This window comes from Cornus florida, unplaced genomic scaffold, assembly GCF_030987335.1.
Source record: "Cornus florida cultivar Cherokee Brave unplaced genomic scaffold, ASM3098733v1 CherokeeBrave_3.0.0_Hap2_Chr02, whole genome shotgun sequence".
NCBI lineage: Eukaryota > Viridiplantae > Streptophyta > Magnoliopsida > Cornales > Cornaceae > Cornus > Cornus florida.
Genome location: NW_026775572.1, coordinates 61,952,806 through 61,979,816, shown reverse-complemented (window position 1 = coordinate 61,979,816; position 27,011 = coordinate 61,952,806). Strand labels below are relative to the sequence as shown.

Below are 27,011 nucleotides of genomic sequence, written 5' to 3'. Positions count from 1 at the left end.
TAAGTTGGAATTACCTCATTTTTATTTATATATTTTTAAATTTTCTATTAAGAAACTCAGAAATTCATATGCCGCTGTGAGAAAAGTTGAAATCCATTTTGATGAAATCTATAATAATATGCATCGTGATTGTATTACAGGATATGCATTAACTTTTAATGGATCAACTATAAACGCATAATAAATTTCTAGTCTAGATTAACAAAATGCTGACCAATCACTAAAAAGCATGAGTTTATTGTTGAATGAGGCAACCATCCATTTTTAACTCAATTGGGTGGTTTATTACACCGAAATAAGTAAATAAATTAGATAAATTTTATAACGATTTCGTTTTGGATGTGATATTTGTACTAGGAAAAAGTATTCTAGCACTCTACTTTTCTTAATAAAATAACATAATTTCCCACTCAAAATATACCTCATGTTTGAAGCAACAGTTGCCAAAAGTGAAATGTAGAAGTAGAAATGAACACTAGTCAAGTGTAAGGCTAATCAAAAAAAGAAAAAATAAAAACACACTGGTAAAGTACTTAACCAATCTACCCATGTCCGGCTTGGATCTTAACTTTCAAAATTTAGGTCAGATTTCAAGACAACAATCATACTTTTATGGCGTGCTAATATTCATTAGTCTTTATCTAATTAACTTAAAAATATTCAAATTTCCATAAAAAATAAATACATAATTTACAAAATTTTGTATGCATAGTGGTAGTATGCACAGGGGCAAACTCAAATTTTTTCATATGGGGTGCCAACTAGTATCATTTAACTAAAACTAAAATTTGAAGAACTCGTAAAGCAATTGTAAAATAATTCTCGTTATATTTGTATTCAAAGTATATATATTGACATATATACCATTCAAAAAAAGAGAAAAATGCAACTTAAATACATAGGTTCCGTTTGGTTAGATGGAAAACTTTATGGAAAGTGAAAGTGAAAGTGAAATAAAGTGAAGTGAAAGAAAGGAAAATCAAGTTCCATCATGCATTTGGTTAACAAGAAAATTTTTGAAGAAAATTGTGGAAAAATTTTATTTTGTTAATTTAAATAGCATGAACAGGAAAAGAAAATGATTCTACTTACCAAAAATATCCTTATAAATTCAAATAGTAAAATAAATAAATAAATTTATGCTAGATAAATATTATTTATACTTAATTATTTATTTTAGTAAGGAAATAGTGAAATATGGAATAGAATAATATATATATATATATATATATATATATATATATATATATATATTCACTTGTGGATTCAAATATTCGTTTTCACCTTATGTTAGTTTTATTTTTATTAATTATTATTATTATTATTATTTTGAAATTGAGAAAAATAAAATTTTTGATAAACAGAACTTTTTATGTCACGAGTCTATGGACCAAAAAAGTAGAAGATAAAGAAAATTCACACAAAGTTATTTGTTTAAATTCTTATATAGCTTTTACTTCTAAAAATAATTCATCAATATGAAAACTAACACATATTCTTAAAAGGGCAAAACTATAGCTTCTGCTGGTACCAAAAAAAAAAAAAAATGAAGAAGTGAGCTTTGGAGTATTTGTAAAGTTAGAGTTTTGGCTCTAGTTCGAACACACACAGACGACTATGATATTACCTACATGAATAGGAAATAAATCGAAGTGAGAGATTGATTTTAAGTGAGTTTCAAATCGTTGACCAAAATTTCCATCACTAACTAAATTTTCACCCAACACTATTATCAACAAATAGTTATGTATTGTTGGGAAACGTGCTAGTTTTAAAAACTTTTCGAGGGATTTAAATTCATAAATCTTGATTCATTACATAGAGACAAGTTTTATGCAAAAATAAAACATGATGTATCATTCAATTAAAAGATTAAATACTTACATCAAGGTTTGAGTAAACCTTAGATCTCTCATCTAAAGTGAATGTTCTCACTTATTATAGATCCCTTAGCAAGATGCATTCTCCTTGGATCTCCATCTTCTTGGTAATTGTTTTGCCTTTAGGAATCACTCATATGCCTCCATGAATGACCTTGGAAAACTAGGCTTGTGGGTGCCTCCATTAGATGAGAACATAAACCCTAATTTTCTAAAGAGAGAAAATATATTCCTTTTTCCTTCTACTAAAAATCACACCTAAAATATACATAGACCATGTATATTTATAGGCAACATAAAGGTAAAGAAAAGGAAACAACTAATCCTTCTCAATCTCTAATTCACATGTCTCAAATCTAATATAATTCCAATATCAAGTTGGGCTATGAGTGAGAATCCATTGGGCCTATTATTTTATTGGCTACAATGAATTAATAATTGGCCCGGTCCATGGATCCAATTCAATTAATTCATAAATTAATTTCTACTCCACTAAAAGAAATTAATTGAACTCCAATTAAATAATAAATAACCTCTAAGTCAATATTGCACTTTGACCCCTCTATGCATAATTAGTTATCGGATAAATTAAGCCATCAATCCGACTACTTAATTAATATATTTATTTTGGTACCTCTGATTATTTCTGGCTCGATCACAATAAAACATTTGTTTAATAAAAATAATAATTTAAATAAATAAATATATAATAAATCATTTTGTCTAAAAATACACAAAGGCCTTCGAATTTACTTTGTGATCAACCATAATCAATACAAAATAAATACAAGTAACAATGATGCAAATATTGAAAATATAACCCTCTAACTATTAATTACATAACTACCCAAAGTGTCGGTCTAGGGATTCCGAAGAATCCGCCGAACAAATCAAAGTAATTATTAATTAATAAAAGAGTCTATAATTTTCTCATACTTAAGAGTCAAATGCCATGACGGTGATAGGGAGCAATTGCATACGATGGCTCTCGCAATATATCTCAACCTAACGCGGATCAAGTTCAAATCTTAATTAATTATGAGTCCATCCATAATTACCGACTATGAACCATTTATGATTACTATTTATATATCATGCATTGATTGCCATTACAAACATATATATAAATATCTCTTGTAATCAAATGGACACTATCAATTCTATAATGAATCGAAATATAATACATTGAATTCACCAATTGTATAAAATATAAATATTTCATAAACGTCAGGAACATATGTCACTTTAATCCAAACAGGAATTTGCTATGCCAGGGCATATAAATCCCAACAGCTCCCACTTGCCCTCATAGCCAATTCAAATTGCACCTAATTCCAATGTTATCCAGATGATGATCAAAATTATTGATCAATAACAACTTTGATAATGGATCAACAAAGTTGTGTTCTAATGCAATGTTCTAGCCACAAGTACATTTTCCTCATAGCCAATTCAAATTCCATCTAACTCCAATGTTATCCAGGTGTTGATCAAAACTATTGATCGACGACACCTTTGTTAATGGATCAACAAAGTTGTGTTCCAATGCAATGTTCTAGCCACAAGTACATTTTCTTGCCGGACAATATCATGTAGAACATGATACTTCCTATCAGTGTATTTTGTTCATCTATGGAACCTTGGGTCATTGGTTTGGACTACTTCTGCACTATTGTCGCAATATAGCTCAATAGGCAGGCTAGTATGCTCCACAACCTCTAAATCATTGAGATCAAACCAATAGGCTTCTTTTGCCGCCTTTATGGCTGCAATATATTCCACCTGCAGGTTTGAGTCAGCAGTTGAAATCTGCTTAACAATCTACCAACTGATTTCCCTTCCATTAAGTGAACATACACTAAGTCATGAACCTCATAGTATCTACTTCTGATTGAAAATCAAAACTAGCATACCTGACTAGGACCATATCATCACATCCATAAATAAGTATGATATCATTGATTCTCGTTAGGTACTTAATGATATTTTTCACAACAGACTAATTGTCAAGTCCAGTATTGGACTGATTTTTACTGACTATCCCTACTATGTAGCGGATGTCCTGTTTGGTATAGACCATGGCATATATGAGACTCTCATATGCCGAAGTATATTGTTCCAGTCTCATTTGCTCAATCTCCTTTGATAGTCTTGAAAAACTACTTACTAGAGAGAGCAATCCATATCAATAAAGCAAGAACTCATTCTTTGAGTTATGCATACCAAACCTGGTCAAAACTTTATCAATGTAGGATTATTAAGATAAGCCTATTTTCCTTTTAACCTGATCTTGCAAAAGCTTGATCCTAGAAATATAGCTTACATCTTGAAAAAACCTTCATTTAAAAGTAATTGAACAACTACATCTTTATTGATGATAAACCTTCCATATCATTCTATATGAGTAGGATGTCATCAATATATATAAAATCAGAAAAATAATGACATTCCCTTGTACACTCATAATTTATTCACTAAGAAATCTTCTGGTATCTTTTTGTAGATTAACTTGCCTTCCATAGGAATCACCCTACTAGAAAGTTCTACAAGATCCCAGAATTTATTAGAATACATAGATTCCAACTCTGATTTCATAGTAACTCGCCAAAACGATCTGTATCCATATCGGTTCACGCTTCCGTGTAGCTTACTGGGTCCAACTCATGTTTAACAGGGATATCCATAATTGTCTCACCTAAAAACATGATTCTGTCGGTTGGATGATAATCCTCCCACTACATTAATGTACCGATGCAGGAATCTGTGTACTAGATGATGCTGACGCATCAATATGGAATTCATATATTATTCTCAATCTCTATAATAAGTGTGTTCACATGTGGTACATCTGGTATTCATACCATATTCTCTAACATTATGCTACTAGGTATGTGATTCATAATATGATTCTCCTATAGATAAACAATGAGTGTAAACAATTAATTTTTATCTTTGAGATCATAAAATAATCCATTCTAGTGACTTAAGAGTAGCTATCAAATCTAGCATGCCTATGATCTGCTTCCAACTTACTTGTCCATATCAAACGCACATGTGCAAGACTACCCCATACGTGCATGTGATTCAAACTAAGATTTAGTCTAAAACACAGCTCAACGGTATCCTTGAGACAGATTAAAATGGAATGCAGTTCATAATGCGTATCGATGTCATTAACGCTAAACTCTTAAATGAAAGAGATAATGTGGCATAACTGATTATAGATCTAACCATGTTAAGTGGAATTCTGTTATTCCTATTTGACACCTAAATGCATTTAGCGTCAATTGCGGAAAACTGGTACATAATACCCTCATTGACCATATAGTCTTTGCACTATCCTAAGAAATACTCATATCCTCGATCAGATCGAAGTGTCTTGATAAGTTTACCTAATATGTGCTCCACATCAGTCTTAACCTTCTCAGAATATACCAAGAGTTTAAGACTTGTGTTGCATCAGATAAACTTATCCAAAACGTGAGTAATCTTGCTTGGATGTTCATAAGACCACACGTGTCAATCTGTACCGACTCCAATTGTCCTTTATGTCTATTTCATCTGGCTGATTAAGCCCTTAGAGTTATCTATCATTCAAAACAGGATTCACAAGTTTGGTTTAGGCTCATCTGCCTCACTAGGTAATAAACCTTCTTTGACCAATCTTTGAATCTCATTTTGATTGATTACAATCCAAAAATTGACACTAAAAATACAATGAGTCAGGAATAACAATTTTTCTCTTAACATTCAATCTAGAAGATGCAACATTAGTTTTTACATCTTGCAAATCTTAAGAGTTTTTTATTATAGTACATTAACCATCTTTCAATGCATCAGAAGTAATAGCATATCTATTCAATTTTATAAAACCAGTTTTACAAAATAACAACACAGTTTTTATAAACCACAAGTGAAACAAAAATTAGATTGCGTCTAACTTCTGTGCATAAAGATAGTTCTCTAATACTAATATCCTCATACTCTCTAATTTCAGATGTAATACTCCCACTGACCTAACTACAACCTTGGCATCAGGTCAAAAGATAAATATATATCCATATCATCAAGGCTTCTGGATTCCTGAAATCCTTACAATGAATTGCAAACATGTTTAGTGGCTCCAGAATCTATCCATCGGGAATTAATAGATGCAACCACATAACATGGCTCAATGATTAAATATATATTTTCCTATGCCACGTCATTGCTTAGACAGTTCGTCCTATAGTGTTTTAGTTAACAGCAAAATAAACAGTTTCATTCGCCCTCAACATACACTGCCTTATTCCCTTTAACCTTTTAGATACCTATGTTTTGTACTAGCCTAGTCCCATTATCATCCTTCTTCTTTGTTTTGCCCGTCCACTTGGGCCTAGAAGAAGATGGTATAGACTAGGTTAGATTGATAGGAACGCCCATACTCTTGATTATCCCTTCATCTGTTACCAATTCTATAAGAATATCAGCGAGTGTGAACTCAAACTGATTCCTTATTTAGTTCACTCTAACAGAGTCGAACGAGTTTGGTAACAAGGCAATAATCATGTCAACTTGAAACTTACCACCCAAGTCAGCCCTATTGATCTCCAGCTAATTTTTAAATAATAAACAATCATTTTTCAAAATTCGATTTCATACTGGAGTTCCTTAGGCTATCTTGATGCTATTCAAGTCTGACATAGTACTTTGGCATACTCTCTATCTAATCTCACCAAAACATCTTATTGAATTTTAACATGATGCTTGAAGAAAATAAAATAATGTAAATGTTAGCTTTGGAGCGTATTCGAGGTAAACTCTAGAATATTGCACCAAATCATCTCATTTGCCTTATTTAACTTATTCAAAGCATTAATGTTCTCTTGGGTATCTTAAAGTAAAATGATTAGGTTTAGGAGTAGTAAATACATTTATACCCTTACATTGTGAATAAAATATCTAAGTTCCTTTCTCAGTCAATATTAATGAGATCCAGTTACATTGAATATGTAAGCAAGCAGATAAACTGGATTAGACATAATTAATCTGAATATAAATGCATTAATACAATATGCAAGGTGAATTATTAATACTGTCATGCATATTTAAAATTAAAATGAGCTTGTTAACCACATAATACAATAAATCTCAATCGAACAAGAGATCATTATCATTATTGGTGAACAATCCCTTTTAATTAATGCGGGTCCCTCAACTCTGTAGCATAATAAATCAACCAATCAATATGTCAATAACTTATCATGTTGGAGGAGTTCATTATTACTATTGTTGAGATTCATTTACTATTAAGCGAGCACTTCCATTAAAATAGTATGTGGGTCCCTTAACCACTGCATGAACAATCGAATAACCAATACGCCAATAACTTATTCGGTTGGCGAAGTTCATTATTGCTATTGGCAGGCAAATCCCATCATTTCCATATCTCTTAAGACAATGCCTTGTCTATCTATATGAAATGATTCCCGATTATGTTTAGCCTTTCTAAAATCACCTAGTATAGACCACTCCGTTGGGGAGCTAACACTATTGATTTTAGATTGAGTGTATAACGTTATTAAAGCTCTAATGAAAAATAAAATATTAAATATCTTGTCATTATAATCTAGACTCTTTAAATCATGCGTAGGGCCTTATTTTTAAATATCTAATTATAATGAACATTTAATATTATTATTTTCATGAGATAACCATTCTTGTAATATTAAGACTCTTCAAATCATGCGTGGGGCCTTATTTTTGAAGACCTAATTACAATGGTGTTAATAACGAAGGCCATGGGGCAATGTATAAAAATCCCCGCTCCCACTCAATTTTTAATCATTCATAATTAGGGTTTTCATTTTATTCATTTACATGATATAATGCATGCAAAACGTATTGATTTTAATCCAATTAAATTTAGAAAATATTTGGATTTTAAATGATTCACTAATATTTAATTTGAGGCACACTTTTTTAAATAATTTACAAAAATAATTTTTTCGTTTCCCAATAAATGCTCTCAAATTAATTAGTAATCAAATCCAATTAATTTTCATAATTTAATTAATATAAATCAAGTCATTTAATTAAATATCATGGATTCAATGCATGAATAATAATAATAAACAATTAATTATTTCATGTATCAGTTAAATAAATAAATAAATAACAGACAGAAGCAATTTAAATGGCCAATGGATTCAGCTTTTTAACATTTATATGCTCTAAGTAATGCGTGAGGGTCTATCATTAGCCGCGTCACATGGGATTATTTCCCATCAATCCCACTTGATCTCCGGCCAAAACGTTGCCGCCAACAACTCTCTGGTCGCCGGAAAATCGACGAAAAAATTTCAGAAATTAAATTAGGCCTTAAAAAATTCTAGAAAAATTCCGGAAAATTTCTAAAAAATCCCAGAAAATTCCAGAAGATTACATGGCTTTAAAAATATTTACAATTTGAAATACAATGGAAAAAATTAAATTACATCATTGAACTTTCAAACGGCTAAATCAAAGCCTTAATTACATTCATCCAAAGATAAAATTACATTAATTTAACCTATAAGCTTCATCCATGGCCCAACCATATATCATCATTCATTCACAATTATTCATACATCATCATGTATCAATATATATCAACATATTAAATCATACATCAACATACATCAATAAAAATATATATGAATATAATTTTGGATCCATGAATGATGATTTTCATAAAATCATGATCTCTAGTAATGAATCAAACCATGCTCTGATACCACTGTTGGGAAACGTGCTAGTTTTAAAAACTTTTCGAGGGATTTAAATTCATAGATCTTGATTCATTACATAGAGACAAGTTTTATGCAAAAATAAAACATGATGTATCATTCAATTAAAAGATTAAATACTTACATCAAGGTTTGAGTAAGCCTTAGATCTCTCCTCTAAAGTGAATGTTCTCACTTATTATAGATCCCTTAGCAAGATGCATTCTCCTTGGATCTCCATCTTCTTGGTAATTGTTTTGCCTTTAGGAATCACTCATATGCCTCCATGAATGACCTTGGAAAATTAGGCTTGTGGGAGCCTCCATTAGATGAGAACATAAACCCTAATTTTCTAGAGAGAGAAAATATATTCCTTTTTCCTTCTACTAAAAATCACACCTAAAATATACATAGACCATGTATATTTATAGGCAACATAAAGGTAAAGAAAAGGAAACAACTAATCCTTCTCAATCTCTAATTCACATGTCTCAAATCTAATATGATTCCAATATCAAGTTGGGCTATGAGTGAGAATCCATTGGGCCTATTATTTTATTGGCTACAATGAATTAATAATTGGCCCGGTCCATGGACCCAATTCAATTAATTCATAAATTAATTTCTACTCCACTAAAAGAAATTAATTGAACTCCAATTAAATAATAAATAACCTCTAAGTCAATATTGTACTTTGACCCCTCTATGCATAATTAGTTATCGGATAAATTAAGCCATCAATCCGACTACTTAATTAATATATTTATTTTGATACCTCTGATTATTTCTGGCTTGATCATAGTAAAATATTTGTTTAACAAAAATAATAATTTAAATAAATAAATATATAATAAATCATTTTGTCTAAAAATACACGAAGGCCTTCGAATTTACTTTGTGATCAACCATAATCAATACAAAATAAATACAAGTAATAATGATGCAAATATTGAAAATATAACCATCTAACTATTAATTACATAACTACCCAAAGTGTCGGTCTAGGGATTCCGAAGAATCCGCCGAACAAATCAAAGTAATTATTAATTAATAAAAGAGTCTATAATTTTCTCATACTTAAGAGTCAAATGCCATGACAGTGATAGGGAGTAATTGCATATGACGGCTCTCGCAATATATCTCAACCTAACGCGGATCAAGTTCAAATCTTAATTAATTATGAGTCCATCCATACTTACCGACTATGAACCATTTATGATTACTATTTATATATCATGCATTGATTGCCATTACAAACATATATATAAATATCTCTTGTAATCAAATGGACACTATCAATTCTATAATGAATTGAAATATAATACATTGAATTCACCAATTGTATAAAACATAAATATTTCATAAACGTCAGGAACATATGTCACTTTAATCTAAACAGGAATTTGCTATGCCAGGGCATATAAATCCCAACATGTATATACTCCGTATATAACAACTCTTAATCATTTCGGGCGGAAAAAAAAAATTAAATTAATAACGAAAGGAAAAAATAAATTAAATTTGGATGACATAAAAATACAAATAATTAAATCAAATAATTAAATTAGTAATACATGATTGTATAAACAAATAATATAAGAATGAAACTCATATTTTCAATGATATTCAGAGAAGAAGAATGAAGAGAGACAACTGACATTGGTATAATAGGAAAGTAATAGGTAAAGTACACAACTTTTGCGAGAAAGTTAATTTTATTGTGTTTTATGCACGAAAAATTTTTGGGAAAAATTTTCAGATGCCAGAATCGTATTTTCCCCAAAACTTTCACTTTCCCTCTCCCTCTAACCAAACTTCTTAAAAATTAAAATATTTTCGTTTTCTTTTCCTTTCTGGTTACTTGACTCTAACCAAACAAACCCACAGAATAAATATGAGAAGGAAAAAAAAACATAGGGTTACATGTCAAAAGAGAAGCGGTAGATTTGAAGCATTGATAAGAATTAATTTTCCTTAGAAATTCTTTCCATATTTGAAACTTTAATTTCTGGATCTTTGAGTATGATTCCACATTTAGGAAAGAAGCATCCTTGATGGAATATTAATGCAACTATTTACCCTTATAACTGAACAAATCCTATATATAGTCGCAAATATTAACATAAAGATGAAAGTAGATGAGTGTAGGCTGATTCATTAGTTATTTACTACGTACTTGATTCAAACCCGCGACGGTTATACTTCTAAGGTACGCCTTCTCTTGCGATGGGACAATAGTGTAATTTACCCTCTTTTTTTTTTTTTTTCCCTTCTTGAATTCATATATACGAATATTAGAGCATCTCTTTTGTGTAAATCTGATTTGTGTTTACATAAAAAATTTGTAGTACCTATTTTTATCTCCAGCGGTTATTTTATACCTTTTGTTAAAAAAAAAAAAAAAAAAAATTTCCTCAATAATAACTAATCGCATGTCATACCCAAGGCCCTACATAACTTTTACCAACTTACTTGATTCATTCTACCTTTTTTGCGATTAAATCTCACGTCCCAATCTTAATAATTTCCCCCTATATTTCACTCTCTCATCTCGCTAATAGAAAACCTTTCATGCCGCCACTAGAATTTTAACTTAATAACAAATAATAAAATAAGATTCAAGTATGTAGAAACTACATAATCAAAGGTTTTATATTAACAATTATATAAAAACATGGTTAAAATATATATCTCATTTTTGGCTAGCTAGTACATATTTATCTTATTAGAATAAAATGTAAAATGATAAAAAAATCTAAAAAAAACCTTAGAATCTACGGCGATAATTGCAGAAGATAAGATCAAACGAAAGTGATAAATCAAACTATGTTTATTAAAAAAAATAAAAATAAAATAAAAGATGGTCGAGTAGTTCTTACTTTGTTGCAAGTTGTAGATTCTTCTCTATAGTGCTCTAGAAAAGTGGGAAACAAAGAGGCGTAAAGGATTGAGAGAGAAGAAAGAGAACCGCAAGTGGAAAAGGGGGAGGAAAGAGAAAATATGCTTACGTGGCTGTGTAAAAGGGCGGTGTAAAATACACAATCTTTTTACACATTGGTGATGTGGCAGTATATCTTAACAGATTGCTGGAGATGAAAAAAAATTACAAATCATATATGACAGTGTATATTTTACACATAATAGTTTTTTAACGTACTATTGGAGATGCTCTTATATATGTATGGATGTAATTATAAATGAAGTATTGACATGTTGCCATAAGGAATACAATAATAATGAACTTATGTATTTTTTTTAATACAAGATCTGGCTTTTAAAATTAAGGCTACAAAGATCCAAATTGAAATTTTCTATTACGTTTTAGTGGATACAAGTTTTTTTAATTTCTAAACTCGGTGTTTGTGGAGCCATTTAATAAGTGTTTTGAAAAATTTTAGGGGGGCAATTATAATTTTCTATGTTTTGGTGGACCATAAGTTAGGTTTATTACATTCACTATTTTTTGGGAGCCATAAATAAGAATTTTGAAAGTTTTTAGTTCCCCCCTTTGACATAATATATATGGTTATGCCCCTGCCAGTATGCTCTAGGGGTGTTAAAAAAATCCGGTAAATTAAAAAATCGGACCGGATCATACTGAATTAGGCGATTTAAGCTAGTTGTATAGTGGTTTGGTCCGGTCCAGAGCCCAAATTTATGGAATCGTAATTTTTCAGTCCGGTCCTAGTTTAGGGTCGTGCTGGACCGGACCGAATTGTTACTATGTTATATATATATATATATATATATATATATATATATATATATATATATATAAATCAAGTAAAGTTCTCACGTGCTCCCTTTCTTTCTTTTGTTCTTTAAATTTCTTAAATTTCTTTTAAAAAAAAAAAGTCAAATTTCCCTTTTCAAATATATTTCAATTTTTTTTCCTTTCAAATATATGTCAATTTTCTTTCATTTATTTCTTCTTAAATTTTTTTTTTTTTTTAAAACTTTGGCCCCTCTAAATTAAAATAAAATAAAAATAAAATCAATTGAAACGACAAACCTAATTAAACCAAACCGGTTTTTCACGGTTTGGTTTGGTTTAGTTCCATGGACATTATGGTTTGATCTAATTTCAAAAATAGTGGAACCGTTATAAATGGTTTGGTCCCAAAATACTCCCAATCCGGTCCAAACCGGACCATATGCACCCCTAGTATGCTCCATAAAAAGTTAGATATTCACAAAAAAAGATAAAAAAATAAAAATCCTGGAGTATGTGACTTCTTTGTTCTCTGTGACCTCTAATATCATAATTGTTACTCCTCTGTATCAATTTAGTTCTTTGTGTTATTTCAAAATACTTGTCTCATTTAAAAAGTCAAATAAGATAAATGTATTTTTTTTTTTTCGGTAAATTAAGTTTTTAAAATTTCTAACTTGATAATATATGTATTCGAGATTGAAAAGAAAGCTTAGTAATTTTAAAATATCGAAATGGGACTATTAGGGCAATCCGTGTATTAACTTATTAAACCATAATAACTTCCCCATGTTTTTAGTTCACTCAATATGAAGTTAAATAAAGGGCAATTTGTTGGCCCTATGTTATGTTAAAGCCTATGTTATATGAAATCGGGTAGGACATGTATGTGCATCTAAATACAAAAATCGAAGAACATACCATAATGTGAGAGAAAAAAATAAGAGTTTTATGTATAATCATACCATAAACTTGAATTATGAAAAATATTCTTGCTAGGTAAGCACCCAATTAAATATGTTGAACATAGTCGGTTGTTTTGTGTTTTGCACAGGTATTTCATGCGCTCATGAGAGCAAATTTTTTTAGCTTATTTAATTTTTTTTCAAATGGAAGGTGTCAAACTGAAACAATTAATTAATGCAAACCCCATAGTTGGAATTGACTCCAATTGTTATTTATCTCTTTTTTTTAGTTGGTATTTACACACACACATCTTCGTTGAGACTTGAAATCTCACATCTCTTTGAAAAGTAAGGTCTGATACCGCTACAGTGAGTGACCAAACGAAGTGCATAGGATATTCAAAGTCATTGCTAACAATTTAAAAAAAAAAAAAAATCCTAATAAATAGTTATTTTGAATAGAATGCTCAAAAAAATAAAAAATAAATATTAATTTATAGACCTAGAATAATTGTAGTGAATTATTAAATCTACCCTTTTAATTAGAACATTCTATTATGTAATTCACTAAAAGTATTCTGTTGTAGTATCAGTGCTAAAAATAAAAAATAATAAATAATAAAAATTCTAGTCAATCTTTCCATTCTAAATGGACGCATTTGTCTTTAGCTTTTTGTCTTCTGGGAAAGCAATAAGTCAATAATAATAAGAAAAAATATTCACAGAAGCGAATATTTGGACAAAATGAAAAGCAGCATCCAAATGAGACTAATCAAAACCTACTCACCTTCCCGTCTAATAATGCAAATAAACAATGTGTAAATATTTTACCAAAAAAATAAAAATAAAAATAAAAATAAAAGAAAATTGTCTATATTAAGTTAAGGGCAATAAAATAAAATAAATTTGTCTATATTAAGTTAAGGGCTCTGAATTCTCATTTCAGCTTCAGAGGAGAGAGAGAGAGAGAGAGAGATGAGCAACACCAAAACTGCAGCCAGGCCGGAATCATATCCGATGACTAGTGGTGATGGCACTTACAGCTACTCCAATAACTCCATTTATCAAGTAAGTAAATTACATGTTTAATATGTGTGTGTATAGATATATATTATAGGATAAAGTGCAATAAACCCTACCTCAACTATATCCAATGAGCACAAAACCTCCCTGAATTTCTAAAGTAACAGAAAACCTCCCCAAACTATGTTGTTTGGTTGCAGTTTACCTAATCCGACGATCGGTCAATCAGTTTTTAACACCTGCCTTGCACGTGAGAGCCCATATTCATCTAAATGACTATACAACCCTAATCAAATGTGCCATTGAAAGACTGTTACTAACCAAAAAAGCCCTAACGCATAAGTTCCCCTAATTCACTCATTGCCCTTCCTCCTTCATCGATCTGTGGTGGTGTTCCTTCAATATAAGAGTGTATAGCATCTCTATTCAAACTGCAAATGGGAAAAATAAAACGATGTCAACCCCACAGATCAATACTCTTATCAAACTGCATCTGAGATCGACGATAACGGTGGTTGTGGCAGTGGGTTGGTTTCAATTGGGTTTGATGGTTTGTGGTGTGTGGGTTTGTGGTTTCAATTGGGTTTGACGGTGTTTGGTAGAGGAAAACAATCATAATTTTATCAACATTGAAGCTTATCACCAAAGGTCAATTACAACAGCAAGAAGAAAACAGAGTCCACCTTGAAAACTATTTTCATGATTATATTTACCTTTTAATTTATTGGTTATTAAAGTGTGAAATGGAGTGATAGGATGAGTTGTCAATTATTTATTAGGAATGGAGATTATGTTAGCCACGTGAACAACTCTCATTAGATAGCATATAAAACGAGGTAGTTTTATTAAAGGGGCAAAAGAGTCATTTAACTTTTCCATCAACAGCAATGGATCGCAAAAACCTCCTCTGTCCTAAAACTTAACCAACTTCAGGGTTGAGAGAGTTTTTTGGTAGTTGAGGGGTTAGTTGCATTTGAGGTATAGTTGAGGGGGTTTAATGTACTTTACCCTGTATTATATCTATAGACAACATGTTGCTATTTTGCCTGAATAGGTATTCAACTCTCTGATTAAGTTTTAGGCTTCCTTTAGATTGAAGGAGATTTATATCGACTTAAGATTTAAGAAGCATACATTAAATTTAGATTAATAGTTTTGACTAATGTTTAAATAATACGAAAGTTTTGATCTGAGTAGCTGCTTATATTGATGGATGTCAAGTACCTACTTTAAAACCAATGGTGGTAACGATTATAATTAATTTTGACAGGATGGTACTAAACTATGTAAAATTATTAAATAATTAGTTAGAGAAAATTTAAATTGACATAAATATTTTTTCAGAAATTAATTTACACAAATATTTAATAAATTAGAATTTACAAATTAAGAAGATGCAAGATTAATATGCAAAGGACATGGAGATCTTTCTGGGTGCCAGAGCTAAAGAGATGATTGTTGGAGCTATGATGGTAGTCATCATTATGGGTTTCCCAGATGACATCCATCATTCTAAGCTCTTCCTTGGTGAGCCATATGATTTTCTCAGTTCCTGCCTCATGGATTTGGTCAATATGGTGAGTCCCCACAATCAGCTATACAAATTAAAGCCAAAAAGGAAACCAACTATTCTTATTCAAGTTAAAGGCGCCCAAAAAATTTCTTATATACTATACTCTATATATATATATATATATAATCTTTCCGAAAGTTCAAGTACACGCACACAAGCATACTCACAATATTGCCTCTGGCAAACTCAAATATTCAACCTCTCCTTTAGAGTAATAACCATTGGTTACTATTCAATCTTGCTTGTTGCACAAATGCACCAAAATACTTACATCCCAAAATGTGATGACCTACCTCACGCTATGTAGATTTTGTCCGTTTTGCACATTCTTCGTATTCACGGTTTTTAAAACACGTCTACATATTTAAAAGGCATCCACACATAACTAAAGACAACTTCTCCTCTACCAGGGAAAAATGGACAATATCTGCACGGGGTGGGTTGCATTAATTTGAACCACAGTTGCATCAAATCCTTAGTGTAACCCTATAACACAAACTTTATAGTGTAACCCTAAATACAAAAATCTAAGTACATACCATAATGTGAGAGAAAAAAAATAAGAGTTTTATGTATAATCATACCATAAACTTAAATTATGAAAATATTCTTGCTAGGTAAGCACCCAATTAAATATGTTGAACATAGTCGGTTGTTTTGTGTTTTGCACAGGTATTTCATGCTTTTATGAGAGCAAAATTTTTTAGCTTATTCAATTTTTTTCAAATGGGAGGTATCATTGGTGCTCTGTTTTTCTCTGAATGTGCTCTATGGTAGTAATTTTGCCAGAACCACATTTCTTAATATGAATTGCATATTTCAAAAACTAGAGTACAAAGAGAGCTCAATATTCTATTAGTTCGTCCATCATTAGCTTAGAACCCCATTCATCACATGTTTACCTCACCTTGTTTGTGTTAGTTCACTTGTATTATATTTGGGCTATAGTACTAAAACTATTCACTATGACAGATCTAGTCATGAATATAACTCTATTTGACACTCTTTCTAAGTTGAATCGAGTTTTTTACTATGACAAGCATAGACAGGACTTGTTATTGTTGATATCAGTGCTATGATAGCAATGACTGGCCTATTTTACAGAGAGAAGGTTCAGATTCTACGAAGGAATTGATCAATGAAGCAATATCAGAGAAGCTTGACATAAAAAGCCTCACTTCTACTTCAAGCACATTGCGCGTAGCAGATTTGGGATGTTCAGTCGGGCCAAATACCTTCTTTGCTATGCAAAACGTACTGCAAGCCATGGAAAAGAAGTACCATTCCCAAGGCCTCGCACCTAAAATGCTCGAATTCCAAGTGTTCTTCAATGATCACGCTTCCAATGATTTCAATACCCTTTTCGCTTCTCTCCCATTTGATAGGCAATACTTTGCTGCAGGAGTGCCAGGTTCTTTCTATGGCCGGTTATTCCCCGACTCCTCTCTCCATTTTTTGTTTTCCTGTTATGCGCTCCACTGGCTCTCTAAGGTTCCTGAAGAATTGCTGGACAAAAACTCTCCTGCGTGGAACAAGGGTAACATTCACTACACAAGGGCCTCTGAAGAAGTTGCCAAGAGCTATGGAGCTCAATTTGCAAAAGACATGGAGATCTTTCTGAATGCTAGAGCTAAAGAGACTGTAATTGGAGGGATGATGGTACTTATCATGCCAGGTCTCCCGAATGATATCCATCATTCTCAGCTCTTATCAGGTCTCACACTTGATTTTCTTGGATCCTGCCTCATGTATATGGTCAATGAGGTAAGTCAATGTTCAGCTATTCAAATTAGTGCCAGAAAAGCAATGAAACTTACTAGTTGAAAACTATCAGGCGATACAATCACATTTAAATTCAATTTTATGACCAGAAAAACTTGTTCGAACTATACTAGCTGCATTAATTTAGCTGCAGTTTGTATTCCGTTTAGGATAATGATTTGGAGTCCAATAGTCAGACAACTCCGGCTGATTTATGGGAGTGGGGGCTGATGTCATTAATATTCTTGACGTCATGATGACATCAGCACATACTCATAAAATTAGTAGGATTTGCTCAACTGTTAGACTCCCTATCATTACTATTACACATATCATCCTTTATCTTGTCAACTTTGATGAGTCTGTTACATTTGAACCTTGTGTCAGATCTTCTGTGTAACCCGATAACGCAAACCTTTATTACAGGGATTAGTGTGTGATGATCAAGTGGATTCATTCAACTTGCCAATGTATTTTCCCACCCCCAAGGAGATGGCGCAGCTGGTTGAAAAAGATGGGCGTTTCAGTATTCAGAGAATGGAGTTGATGGAGCACAGTTCCAAGATTAATGCCCCAGTTGATGGGCAGACATTGATACTGCACCTACGAGCTAGCATGGAAGGGATTTTCACCAAACACTTTGGACATGATATAGTTGATAAAATGTTTGAGCAGGCTTTTAAAAAAACTGCAGAGTTATCTTGTGTGCTGGAGTCGACAAACACTATTAAAGCCAAACTATTTCTTGTTTTGATGCGTAAATGATGTGAGTTGAAGAAATTAGTCAGTGAAGCACAAGTGATTCATTCAACTTGCCTGTATATGCTCTATCCCACAAGGAGATGGTGTGCTTATTGAAAGAATGGTGTTGATGGATGCCAGGTCAAAGATTGATTCCCCACTTTTTGTTGAAAATGCACCAATCATTTGGATGGGAGACTGTTGGTGAAATGTTGGAGCAGACTTTGCCTGTGTCTGCTATCTTCTCTTTTTTTCCTACTGTATTTAGAAAATATATGGTTAAAAACTATACTGTGTTGGAATATTTGGTGTTCAAAATATAATTGAGTTGTAATCTTTGTTTTTGAGTCCTTGTGATGTGTTTGAAAAGCTTCAAAGTTCATGATTTTGTGGTTCAAATGCAGAAATTTAAAGCTTTGATAGTGGAGAATGCACACTCTAGGTACAGGAATACATGGAGTGGTGTGAGGACTCTTTGCTTCTAAAGCTAATATTATTTTGAAGTGTTCAAACTAGCAGGAGTTGGAAATTTGGCCAAGTGTTTGGACTGTAAGTTTGCACCAAATTGATACTATTTGTTAATGCAATTTATTGTGGCGTCCAAGATCTGGAGAAAAAGTGATTGATATTTGTGTGTGCGTGGACATCCTAACTATATAGATGCGTTTCAAGTAAAATAGTGAAAAAAAAGTATGCAAAGCGAATAATATCTACATGTTGTGGAAGGATAATAGCTATTGTCTTAACTATTCTACTTTTTGGTTCTGTTCTTTGTTCTAGCAACAGAATTAATTGTCCGTGTTTGAATGATTTTATTTCCAAAAAGTTTATACTGTTAGTAATTTTCCTTGCTAGGTGGAAGATCGGAAGAATGGTGTTGATGGATGTTAGGTCAATGATTCATGCCACTTAATTTTGGTGTTGACAAATTGTAGTGTCGAATTTCTAGAATGTTTTGAACTACCTTTATTTGAGAAATGGAAGACAATGAATTTTTTTCTTACTAATTTTTAACTTTATTTTTATTAAACTAAAACAGACACACGAATTTTTATGGGATACAACTAGGGTGGCAAATGGACGGGTTGGGTTGGATTTGGGTTGGGTTAAAAATGAACGAGTTGGGTTGAATTTGGATTGGGTTGAATTTGGACGGGTCAATATGGGTCAAGATCCATATTCAACCCGTTTAAAAAGGGTTAAAAATAGGCGAGTCAACCCATTATGACATGTGGATCCATTAATTATTATTTTTAATTATTTTATATTTTTTAAATTTTTAAATTTTTAATTATTTTTAAATTTTTTTATTATTTATTATTTTTTAAAAATTTTTAATTCATACAAACGGATCTAACAAAATAAATCTGTGGTTGAGAGTTGTTTTTTTTCAAGTGCAAATATTATATATCTATCTCCCATTGAGTTATATAGCTATATATATATTTGACTGAACCCACTTTGGTTGTAATTTGTGAGGCACAGGGAGTTGGAGTGAAAAATGTGTCTGGAGAGAGAATAGCGGAGAAAGAAAGGAAGGTATTATTTAACAGTCATATTTTGCAATTTGTGAAATTTTTTTCCTGAAAAAACAGAATATGACCATTACTAAATTATTAGACGTAACCTTATTTAAAATAAAAAAAAAAAAAGAGAAAGAAGTTAAGTCAGAAGGAAAATACTTGAGCCTTCCATATCCAAATAATTGTTTTAGCTTTATTTTCACATTTAAAATTACCAAGCATGTTTTAGTTTTGACAGAAATAATAGTACCAGTTTTACTAAACACGCCCAAATTTAATAATTTTGTTAAGAAAATTATAACTAAATCAAGTGAAAATATTAAAAGAGGATTAAAAAAAAGAAAAAAGGAAAGTGAAGAATATTTTTAGAAATTTAAAATGAAAAGAATATTTTAGAAATTTTCGTTCATTTTCTCACTCTTGGTCGCCCCAATCAATGTCACAAAGACACAACGGCGTTTGTCACCACTCCCTCCGCCCTATACGAATAAACTCCTTTTATGTTTTTCTATTCCATAAACTATTACTGTATATTGTATGATATATGTATGCAGAGTCATACATACATACATACATACATATATATATATATATGTTCCTGTAATGAACAAATGTCATTTTTATATATGCAGAGCCCTAATTACTGTGAACTATGGGACTAATTTTTAATCTGTCTGAAATTATTAGTCCTACTTAATTGGGATCACGGTCACGCTCAGGAGCCAAGTAAATTAAAAAAATTATTTAATTTTTTAAATTTATTTTTAAATTTTTTTATTTATTTTAAATTTTTATTATTTTTTAAATTTTTTTAATTTTTTAAAATTTTTATAATTTAAAAAAAAAATTAATTATTTTTATTTTTAAATTATTTTTTTGGAAGGTTTTAAATTTTTTTATTTTTAAATTTATTAGTTTTTTAATTATTTAAAATTATTATTTAATTTTTTAAAATTATTTTTAATTATTTATTTTTTTAGAAGAAATTTTTAGAGAGACAAATTTAGAGAGAGGGGATTGTGGGTGAGAGAATTTTAGAGAGAGAAATGAGTTGAGTAGAATATGGAATAGATGTGTGTTGTGTGTTTATTATGTGATGGGTGAAATATGGGTTGAATGTGGTTAACCATATTCAACCCATTTTGACCCTCAAATTAAATGGTTAAAAATTACCCAACCCATCTTGACCCTCAATTAAATATAGTTCATCCATAACCATTAAAAAGCGGACGAATATGGACGGGTTAATAGTTCCTGACCCATTTTGTCACCCCTAGATACAACCTTTGAGTGTTTAATAATTGATGAGAGCTATTTTTCCTCCAATTTTAATAAATTGTAAATTTGTAATATATTTCTAATATTTTCCTTACTCATTGTTTTACATTAATACTTAATAGTGTTGTAACATGTTAATTAAATCATTATAAATGGTTTAAAAAAAAAATTCCAAAAATACGAAAAAAACTAAACAAACGAGTTGGTTGGGTTCCGGTTGATACCATGATACCATTTCCACGGGTTCGGTAAATAAATTAAATATAGGGCCCATGTTATTCTAATTGGTCGGTATTGGATCGAGTTTGAGCTCATATGATTCAACCAACCCGACCCATTGCCACAACCAATTACCAGATAGTAGTGGCGGGACCACAATAGGAGTTCTAGTTATCAACTAATACTCTGTATTTTCCAGATAGTTCCACAATAGGAGTTGTAGTTATCAACTACACAACTTAAACACCTATTTGATCTCTTCTTTTGCTATACATATATATACACGCGTTTTTTTATATTACTACATCAAAAATTAGGGTTCATAGTTTTCAATCTGTTTGATCACTGCCTCTCTTTGCATCCAAAGAAGAAGAAGAAGAAGACTTCTAGGGTTTTGTATTTTCTCTTTCTATACATCTTTTTTCCAGATTTTATTTTCTTCCTGTTTAAAATCTATCTTTATATATATATATGCACACCCGGTATACGGATATAACCGATGGTTTTTGAAGGGATTAGTGTGATTTTTATTAGGTGTCGTCCGGTTTTGTTTGAATCGGCTATTGATTCTTATTTGGTTGTTTCTGAGGCCTTTTCTGAATAGATTTTCCTTTTGTGGGTTTGTATCGAAATTGTTGTTTTGTGATTTGGGATTGATTATTTAACTCCAAGGAAGGTTTGACTGAGTTGTTGGAGAGGAGCATTCAATTAATCAATTAATGGAGTAGAAGTTGCTTGGAGCCAAGTGAGGCAACATTATGCAGAGCAGCAAGGCTCACCTTCTTCAGTCATTGAAACATGAAAACATTGTCGGAACGGACGAAAGACCTCGTTCATGAGGCTCTGAAATGTTGATGGGGCATTTGTGAGGCCGAAAGGCATCACAAGAAATTCGCGCATATTTGGCCAATAGAAATCTTGTTGAACACGATGCAAGGTCTGATCTCCGAGGTCTACACTATCTCCACAGTCACACCATTATTCATGAAGATCTCGAGTGTGAGAATTTTTTTGTGAATGGCAATAGTGCAGAGTTAAAAATTGGGGGTCTTGCGTTGGCTTCTGTTATGCATTCTCCAAGTAGTGGTGTTGGCACTCCTGAATTGGTTTACCAACTGTTTGATATACATTCCTTTGGAATGTGCATGCTAGAGTTGGTTTCTTGTGAAAACCTATATGGTGAATGCAAAAGTCAAGCACAAATATATAAGGTTATGTCTGGATTGATGAAGCCAACTGCTCTTGAGAGGGTGAATGATCCCCAAGTGAGGCTGTTTATAGAAAAGTGTTTGGTTCCAACATCACTGGGTTTGTCCGCGGCAGAGCTGTTGAAAGATCCCTTCCTTTCGTCTCCAAATTGAAAGGGGCTTATTTGTGATCCTCTTGTACCAATAAAGGTGCCAAAGTCCGGTTCTATTCCGACGGACATAGACACTAGCAACAAACCTTTCAGCTCCAGAGTTTCAGTGGTTCGGATAAGAGGTGAGAAAGTTGATGATATCTCTGTTTCATTGACCTTGCGTGTTGCTAACTTGTGTGGTCAGGTGAACACAATTGAGTTTAAGTTTGATCTTGATACTGATACTGTACCCTCAATAGCTGGTGAGATGGTTGAACAACTCAATTTTTTGTCGAAGGATGATAAGCCATCATTAGTGAAGTTAATGGACAGGTTGATTGACAAACTTGTACCCAACTGGAAAAATTCATCAGGAAATGGATTAACAGATTCATACGGGAATTCTGCTGTACTTCAACATGATCAAAACTCACAAAGTTTGTCTGTTTTGAGATCCGATGATGAAAATACTGATCAACACAAAAAAGGTAGTGTTCGGGGGAATGTCATATCGAGTCAACCAATGAAGGATTCAGAGATACCCTCTGCTGCTTCATCCAGTGCACTGTCTAAGGAGATGAGTTTGTTAAGTCTCTTTTCACCATCTGAAGCAGACGATGATCGGTTGAAGCTGAAGCTTAATGGTATTGAGATGGAATACTACCAACGCCTTCGTGAACTGTTGAGAATGAGGGAGGATGCCATATATGATGCCAGTCAGAGGTGTATAAAAAAGAATTAGATATCTATTTTTTTTTTTTATGTAAATAGATTTTATTTTCTCAAATACAATTCAGAATATGCATGTTTCAGTTTTTAAAGAAATGGAAGTGTCATGTTCTTTCAGCATTGCTTGAATGATTATATGATGAATTTGTTATTTCTTACACACACACACACATATATATATATATACTTCTGTTTTGTTATTTTTTTAGCTTTCCTTGTCTGCTGTTGTTTCAAATATGGTCAACTCAGGCCCTGGTAGTGCAGTGACAATTCTTATAGAGTAGCCCCATCAGATGGTGCTTGTTTGACACTCGTTTGAAATAACAAACAAATTGAAGGCTGAGACATGTGATGGTGGTTAGATTTTTTAGCCTGTGTTATAAGCTTGGCATAAACATATAGTGTATTTCATAAATTCTCGCATAATTTTTGAGCAACCAGATTGCTAGCTTACTTTCCAGTTTGGTAACTTATGATTTTGGTAGCTTATTATCACGCCCCGCCGATGGAGCTTATGCCACGCAAGCAACACGTAAGTACTGAGTAGGACGCTTCATGATGAGATAAATTTATGGAGTCTTCTGCAGTTATCTAGAGTAGGATGGAGGATTCTATATCCACTGAACAGTTGGCAGGGCCAAAATACACTATAATGTTGGGCTTTGGACGGGCTGACCCATTAAACCCACTTTTTTTTTTCTTTTTTTATTTTTTTCCCCTTACCAATAAATATGCAAAATACATTTCTTTATTTTCCCTGTTTGAAACATCAATTTTTTCACAAAATTTTAATTCATTAATAATTTCTTTTAATCTGATCAGACTATTAGTATTGTGACTGAAGTATTCAATTATTAATTTTTGTATTTTTTCAACTCTAATTTTATTTTTATTAATACAAAAAAATAAAACTTACCTTATTTTATTTTAAATATAAAAATAAAATAAAATATTCTTTTTATTTGTTATTAAATAAATTTTTATTTTAAAATTATTCGAGTTGGCGATTGCTTGATACCTGTTTGCATTTGGGTTATCTCCCTCTCCAATCACAAATATATATCAATGACCAATTAGGGTTTTCAGTAAATGATACAGACACTTCACATAAATAGATACATATATATCAAAGATTTGGATGCCCAAAAAAAAAAAAAAAAAAAAACCCGGAAATTTTTTAAAATTTTGGGTTTTGGGTTGGGTTCGGGTCGAGCCCGAGCCCAACCCGAAGACGTTTGCGCTTTGAAAAATTCCAACTGGATTTAGTCCTGATTTATTAATTTAAAAGCCCAAGTTCCAAAAAAATTGGGCTGAGCTTGATTGGCCCACCCAAGTTGCACCCCTAGATCGAATAGGAGTATTTCATGCTAATATGCCTTGAATGAAATCAATTTTGCTACAACACCTATGATGGCCCTGGTTTTTCAAACCAGCGCGTCCTGCGATGAATGAAAGTTTGACTCGATAACGGATCCCGAATGCGAAAGCGAAAATAGAAACTAAGCTTCTAGAGATACAATACATCTCTAAAACACAAAAAGTGACCTTCCATGAGGCCACGGAACTCAACGAGAACAGACTCGGAAGAAAAAACTCAAAAATAGACCAAGTATACCCCCCAAGGGCAAAATGGTCTTTTCATACGGAAATAAAGTCTCGAGAGATGTACGTCATCCCTAAGACAAAAGCATGACTTCACATGAAGTCACAGAACTCAAAAAGACAAAGTATGGAGTGACGTTTTAAAAAGGACAAGTTTAGTCCTAGGGGCAAAATAGTCATTTTAAAAAAGATCGAGGTGCAACCGTGCATACCATTGGATAGACAACGAAAAATTAACGAATTAAACTCAAAAATCACTTGATTTGGAGTCTAGATGGAAGAGAAATAGCAGAACAAAAAAAGGACGTTGACGCGGCCAAGGGGCACCAAGGCAGCCCCCCATGCACGGCAAGGACTGAACAGCACTGAATAGTGTTTTTGCAAATAGTGTACTATTTTGGACCCTTAAATGGATTTTTTTGAAAAAATACAAAGAAGAAACCTCCCTTAAAATCAAGTTTTCTAGCTGACTATGTCAAAAAAAAAAAAAAAAAAATGCAATTTTGCTTCAAGTATTCATTTCGACAAATATGATACTGTGTGCTAAAAAATTTGTGCACGCAAACGCAATAAGTGTTTTGAGACGTGCGGGAATGGTCTACGGCCCCCAAATATTCCCCAAGCATAAAATGACCTATTAAACCTCAAATTTGCCTAAATTGACTTTTAAAACAAAAGTTTGAAACCAAAACCCATGGATGCTTTCAAAAGACAGTTTGACACTTGGCCACACTTCATACATATATAAAGAGACCCTAAGGGTGTGCTATTGCACACTTTACACATCCCAAATAAAAGATACTACCTTCATCCCAAATTAGATGTCCTGTTTGGGGAACTAATTTGTGAGTCACGGTTCCCCAAACAAGACATCTCTTTTAGGATAGAGGGAGTATCATCCTAAAGCGTCTAATTTCTCTATTTTACTTAGTTATACATGGAATCCAAAGTACTCAAACCCTTGGCCTTATTACAAACATGTCAAATACATCTCAAAAGGTGAACTTATGTACACATTACATATTTAAAACAAAGTATACATGTTTTGACATATAAAACCAAAAGTAAGGCATTTCATACTAACAAGGGCATGAACAAAGTACTACAAAATATTCCAAGCATTCAAAATGATCCAGGGATGTGATGCATCCCAAAACAACGTTTCTTTACCTGAAAAACAACCTAAATCACTAGGGTGAGTAAACGAGTTACTCGTAAAAAGTGGATATGCGTATAACCTAAAGTTTTACAAACTTTGCAAATTAATATAAATCAATCTATGTGGTACATGCCACCTAACATCTATGTTCCAAATGAGTCTAAGGGATCATCTTAGGCTACATTAGAACAATAAAACACAAATCACAATATCCATAATATTTAGCTGGCATTGGAACTTCCAACACAACGCAATAAGATTTAAACTCACAAAGTTATCAATTTGGAATTTAAAATGCGAAATCTAATAGTGGAAAACTTAGACATCACGTCGGATTTTAACCGAACAATAACAGTTTCATTCGGGTTACTAGCCCGCTTAGAACTACCCTAGTGCGCACGTGTGGGGAGAGCTAATCTCCCACCCTTGAGCTATACTCTAATCATATTCGAAACAGACGACATCCCAAGTTTCCAAAATCAGCAAATTGTGCATCAACGTACATATCATCGTGTATATTGATGAGCGCTGAAAAGTGCGTATTTAAACCCCTTAAACTTAGACATTCTAGTACCTTTATCTATCTTACTTTACCGTTTTAGATTAATTTTGTATTATTTCCATTTTCAGGCACTTATCCCTAAAATAAGCTAACTCAGCCAAATAAGAGCTTAATTGAAGCAATTATGGGATTAAACAAAGAAAGGAGCAAAGTGGAGAAAGAAGGAAGCAAATGAAGCCAAAGGTGGAAAGTAGTAAAGTTCGATCGATCCAATTTCAAGGTTCGATCGATCAAACACTGATCGATCTCAGCACTTCAA

At 32.2% G+C, this 27,011-nt stretch overlaps 2 protein-coding genes across 3 annotated transcripts in view; both read left to right on the top strand.

The window, feature by feature from the left end:
* Positions 1-18,691, top strand: part of LOC132295132 (loganic acid O-methyltransferase-like) — a 29,532-nt gene extending 10,841 nt beyond the window's left edge. Inside the window, exons 1-3 of one of the 2 annotated variants that reach the window (XM_059793252.1) lie at positions 14,092-14,311; positions 16,944-17,603; positions 18,027-18,691. In XM_059793252.1, coding sequence (XP_059649235.1) covers positions 14,219-14,311; positions 16,944-17,603; positions 18,027-18,365 — 1,092 coding nt within the window. In that variant the 5' untranslated portion in view covers positions 14,092-14,218 and the 3' untranslated portion in view covers positions 18,366-18,691. Of the gene's footprint in view, positions 1-14,091; positions 14,312-16,943; positions 17,604-18,026 lie in introns of those variants that run through there. The other variant, XM_059793253.1, reaches the window with a different exon arrangement.
* LOC132296316 (probable serine/threonine-protein kinase WNK9) lies at positions 18,515-23,442 on the top strand. The gene is made up of 4 exons (XM_059794528.1): positions 18,515-18,601; positions 19,827-19,880; positions 22,240-22,626; positions 22,759-23,442. Exons 1-4 carry the CDS (start codon positions 18,515-18,517, stop codon positions 23,440-23,442), a joined length of 1,212 nt encoding a protein of 403 aa, XP_059650511.1.
* The last annotated feature ends 3,569 nt before the right edge of the window (positions 23,443-27,011 follow it).

Bases quoted from the DNA above. Each gene is read 5' to 3' on its own strand.
- LOC132296316 (XM_059794528.1), top strand. From the start codon at position 18,515: ATGCACCAATCATTTGGATGGGAGACTGTTGGTGAAATGTTGGAGCAG. The intron at 18,602-19,826 runs GTATTTAGAAAA...TGTGAGGCACAG, and splicing joins TCTTCTCTTTTTTTCCTACT to GGAGTTGGAGTGAAAAATGT. The intron at 19,881-22,239 runs GTATTATTTAAC...TGAGGCCGAAAG, and splicing joins TAGCGGAGAAAGAAAGGAAG to GCATCACAAGAAATTCGCGC.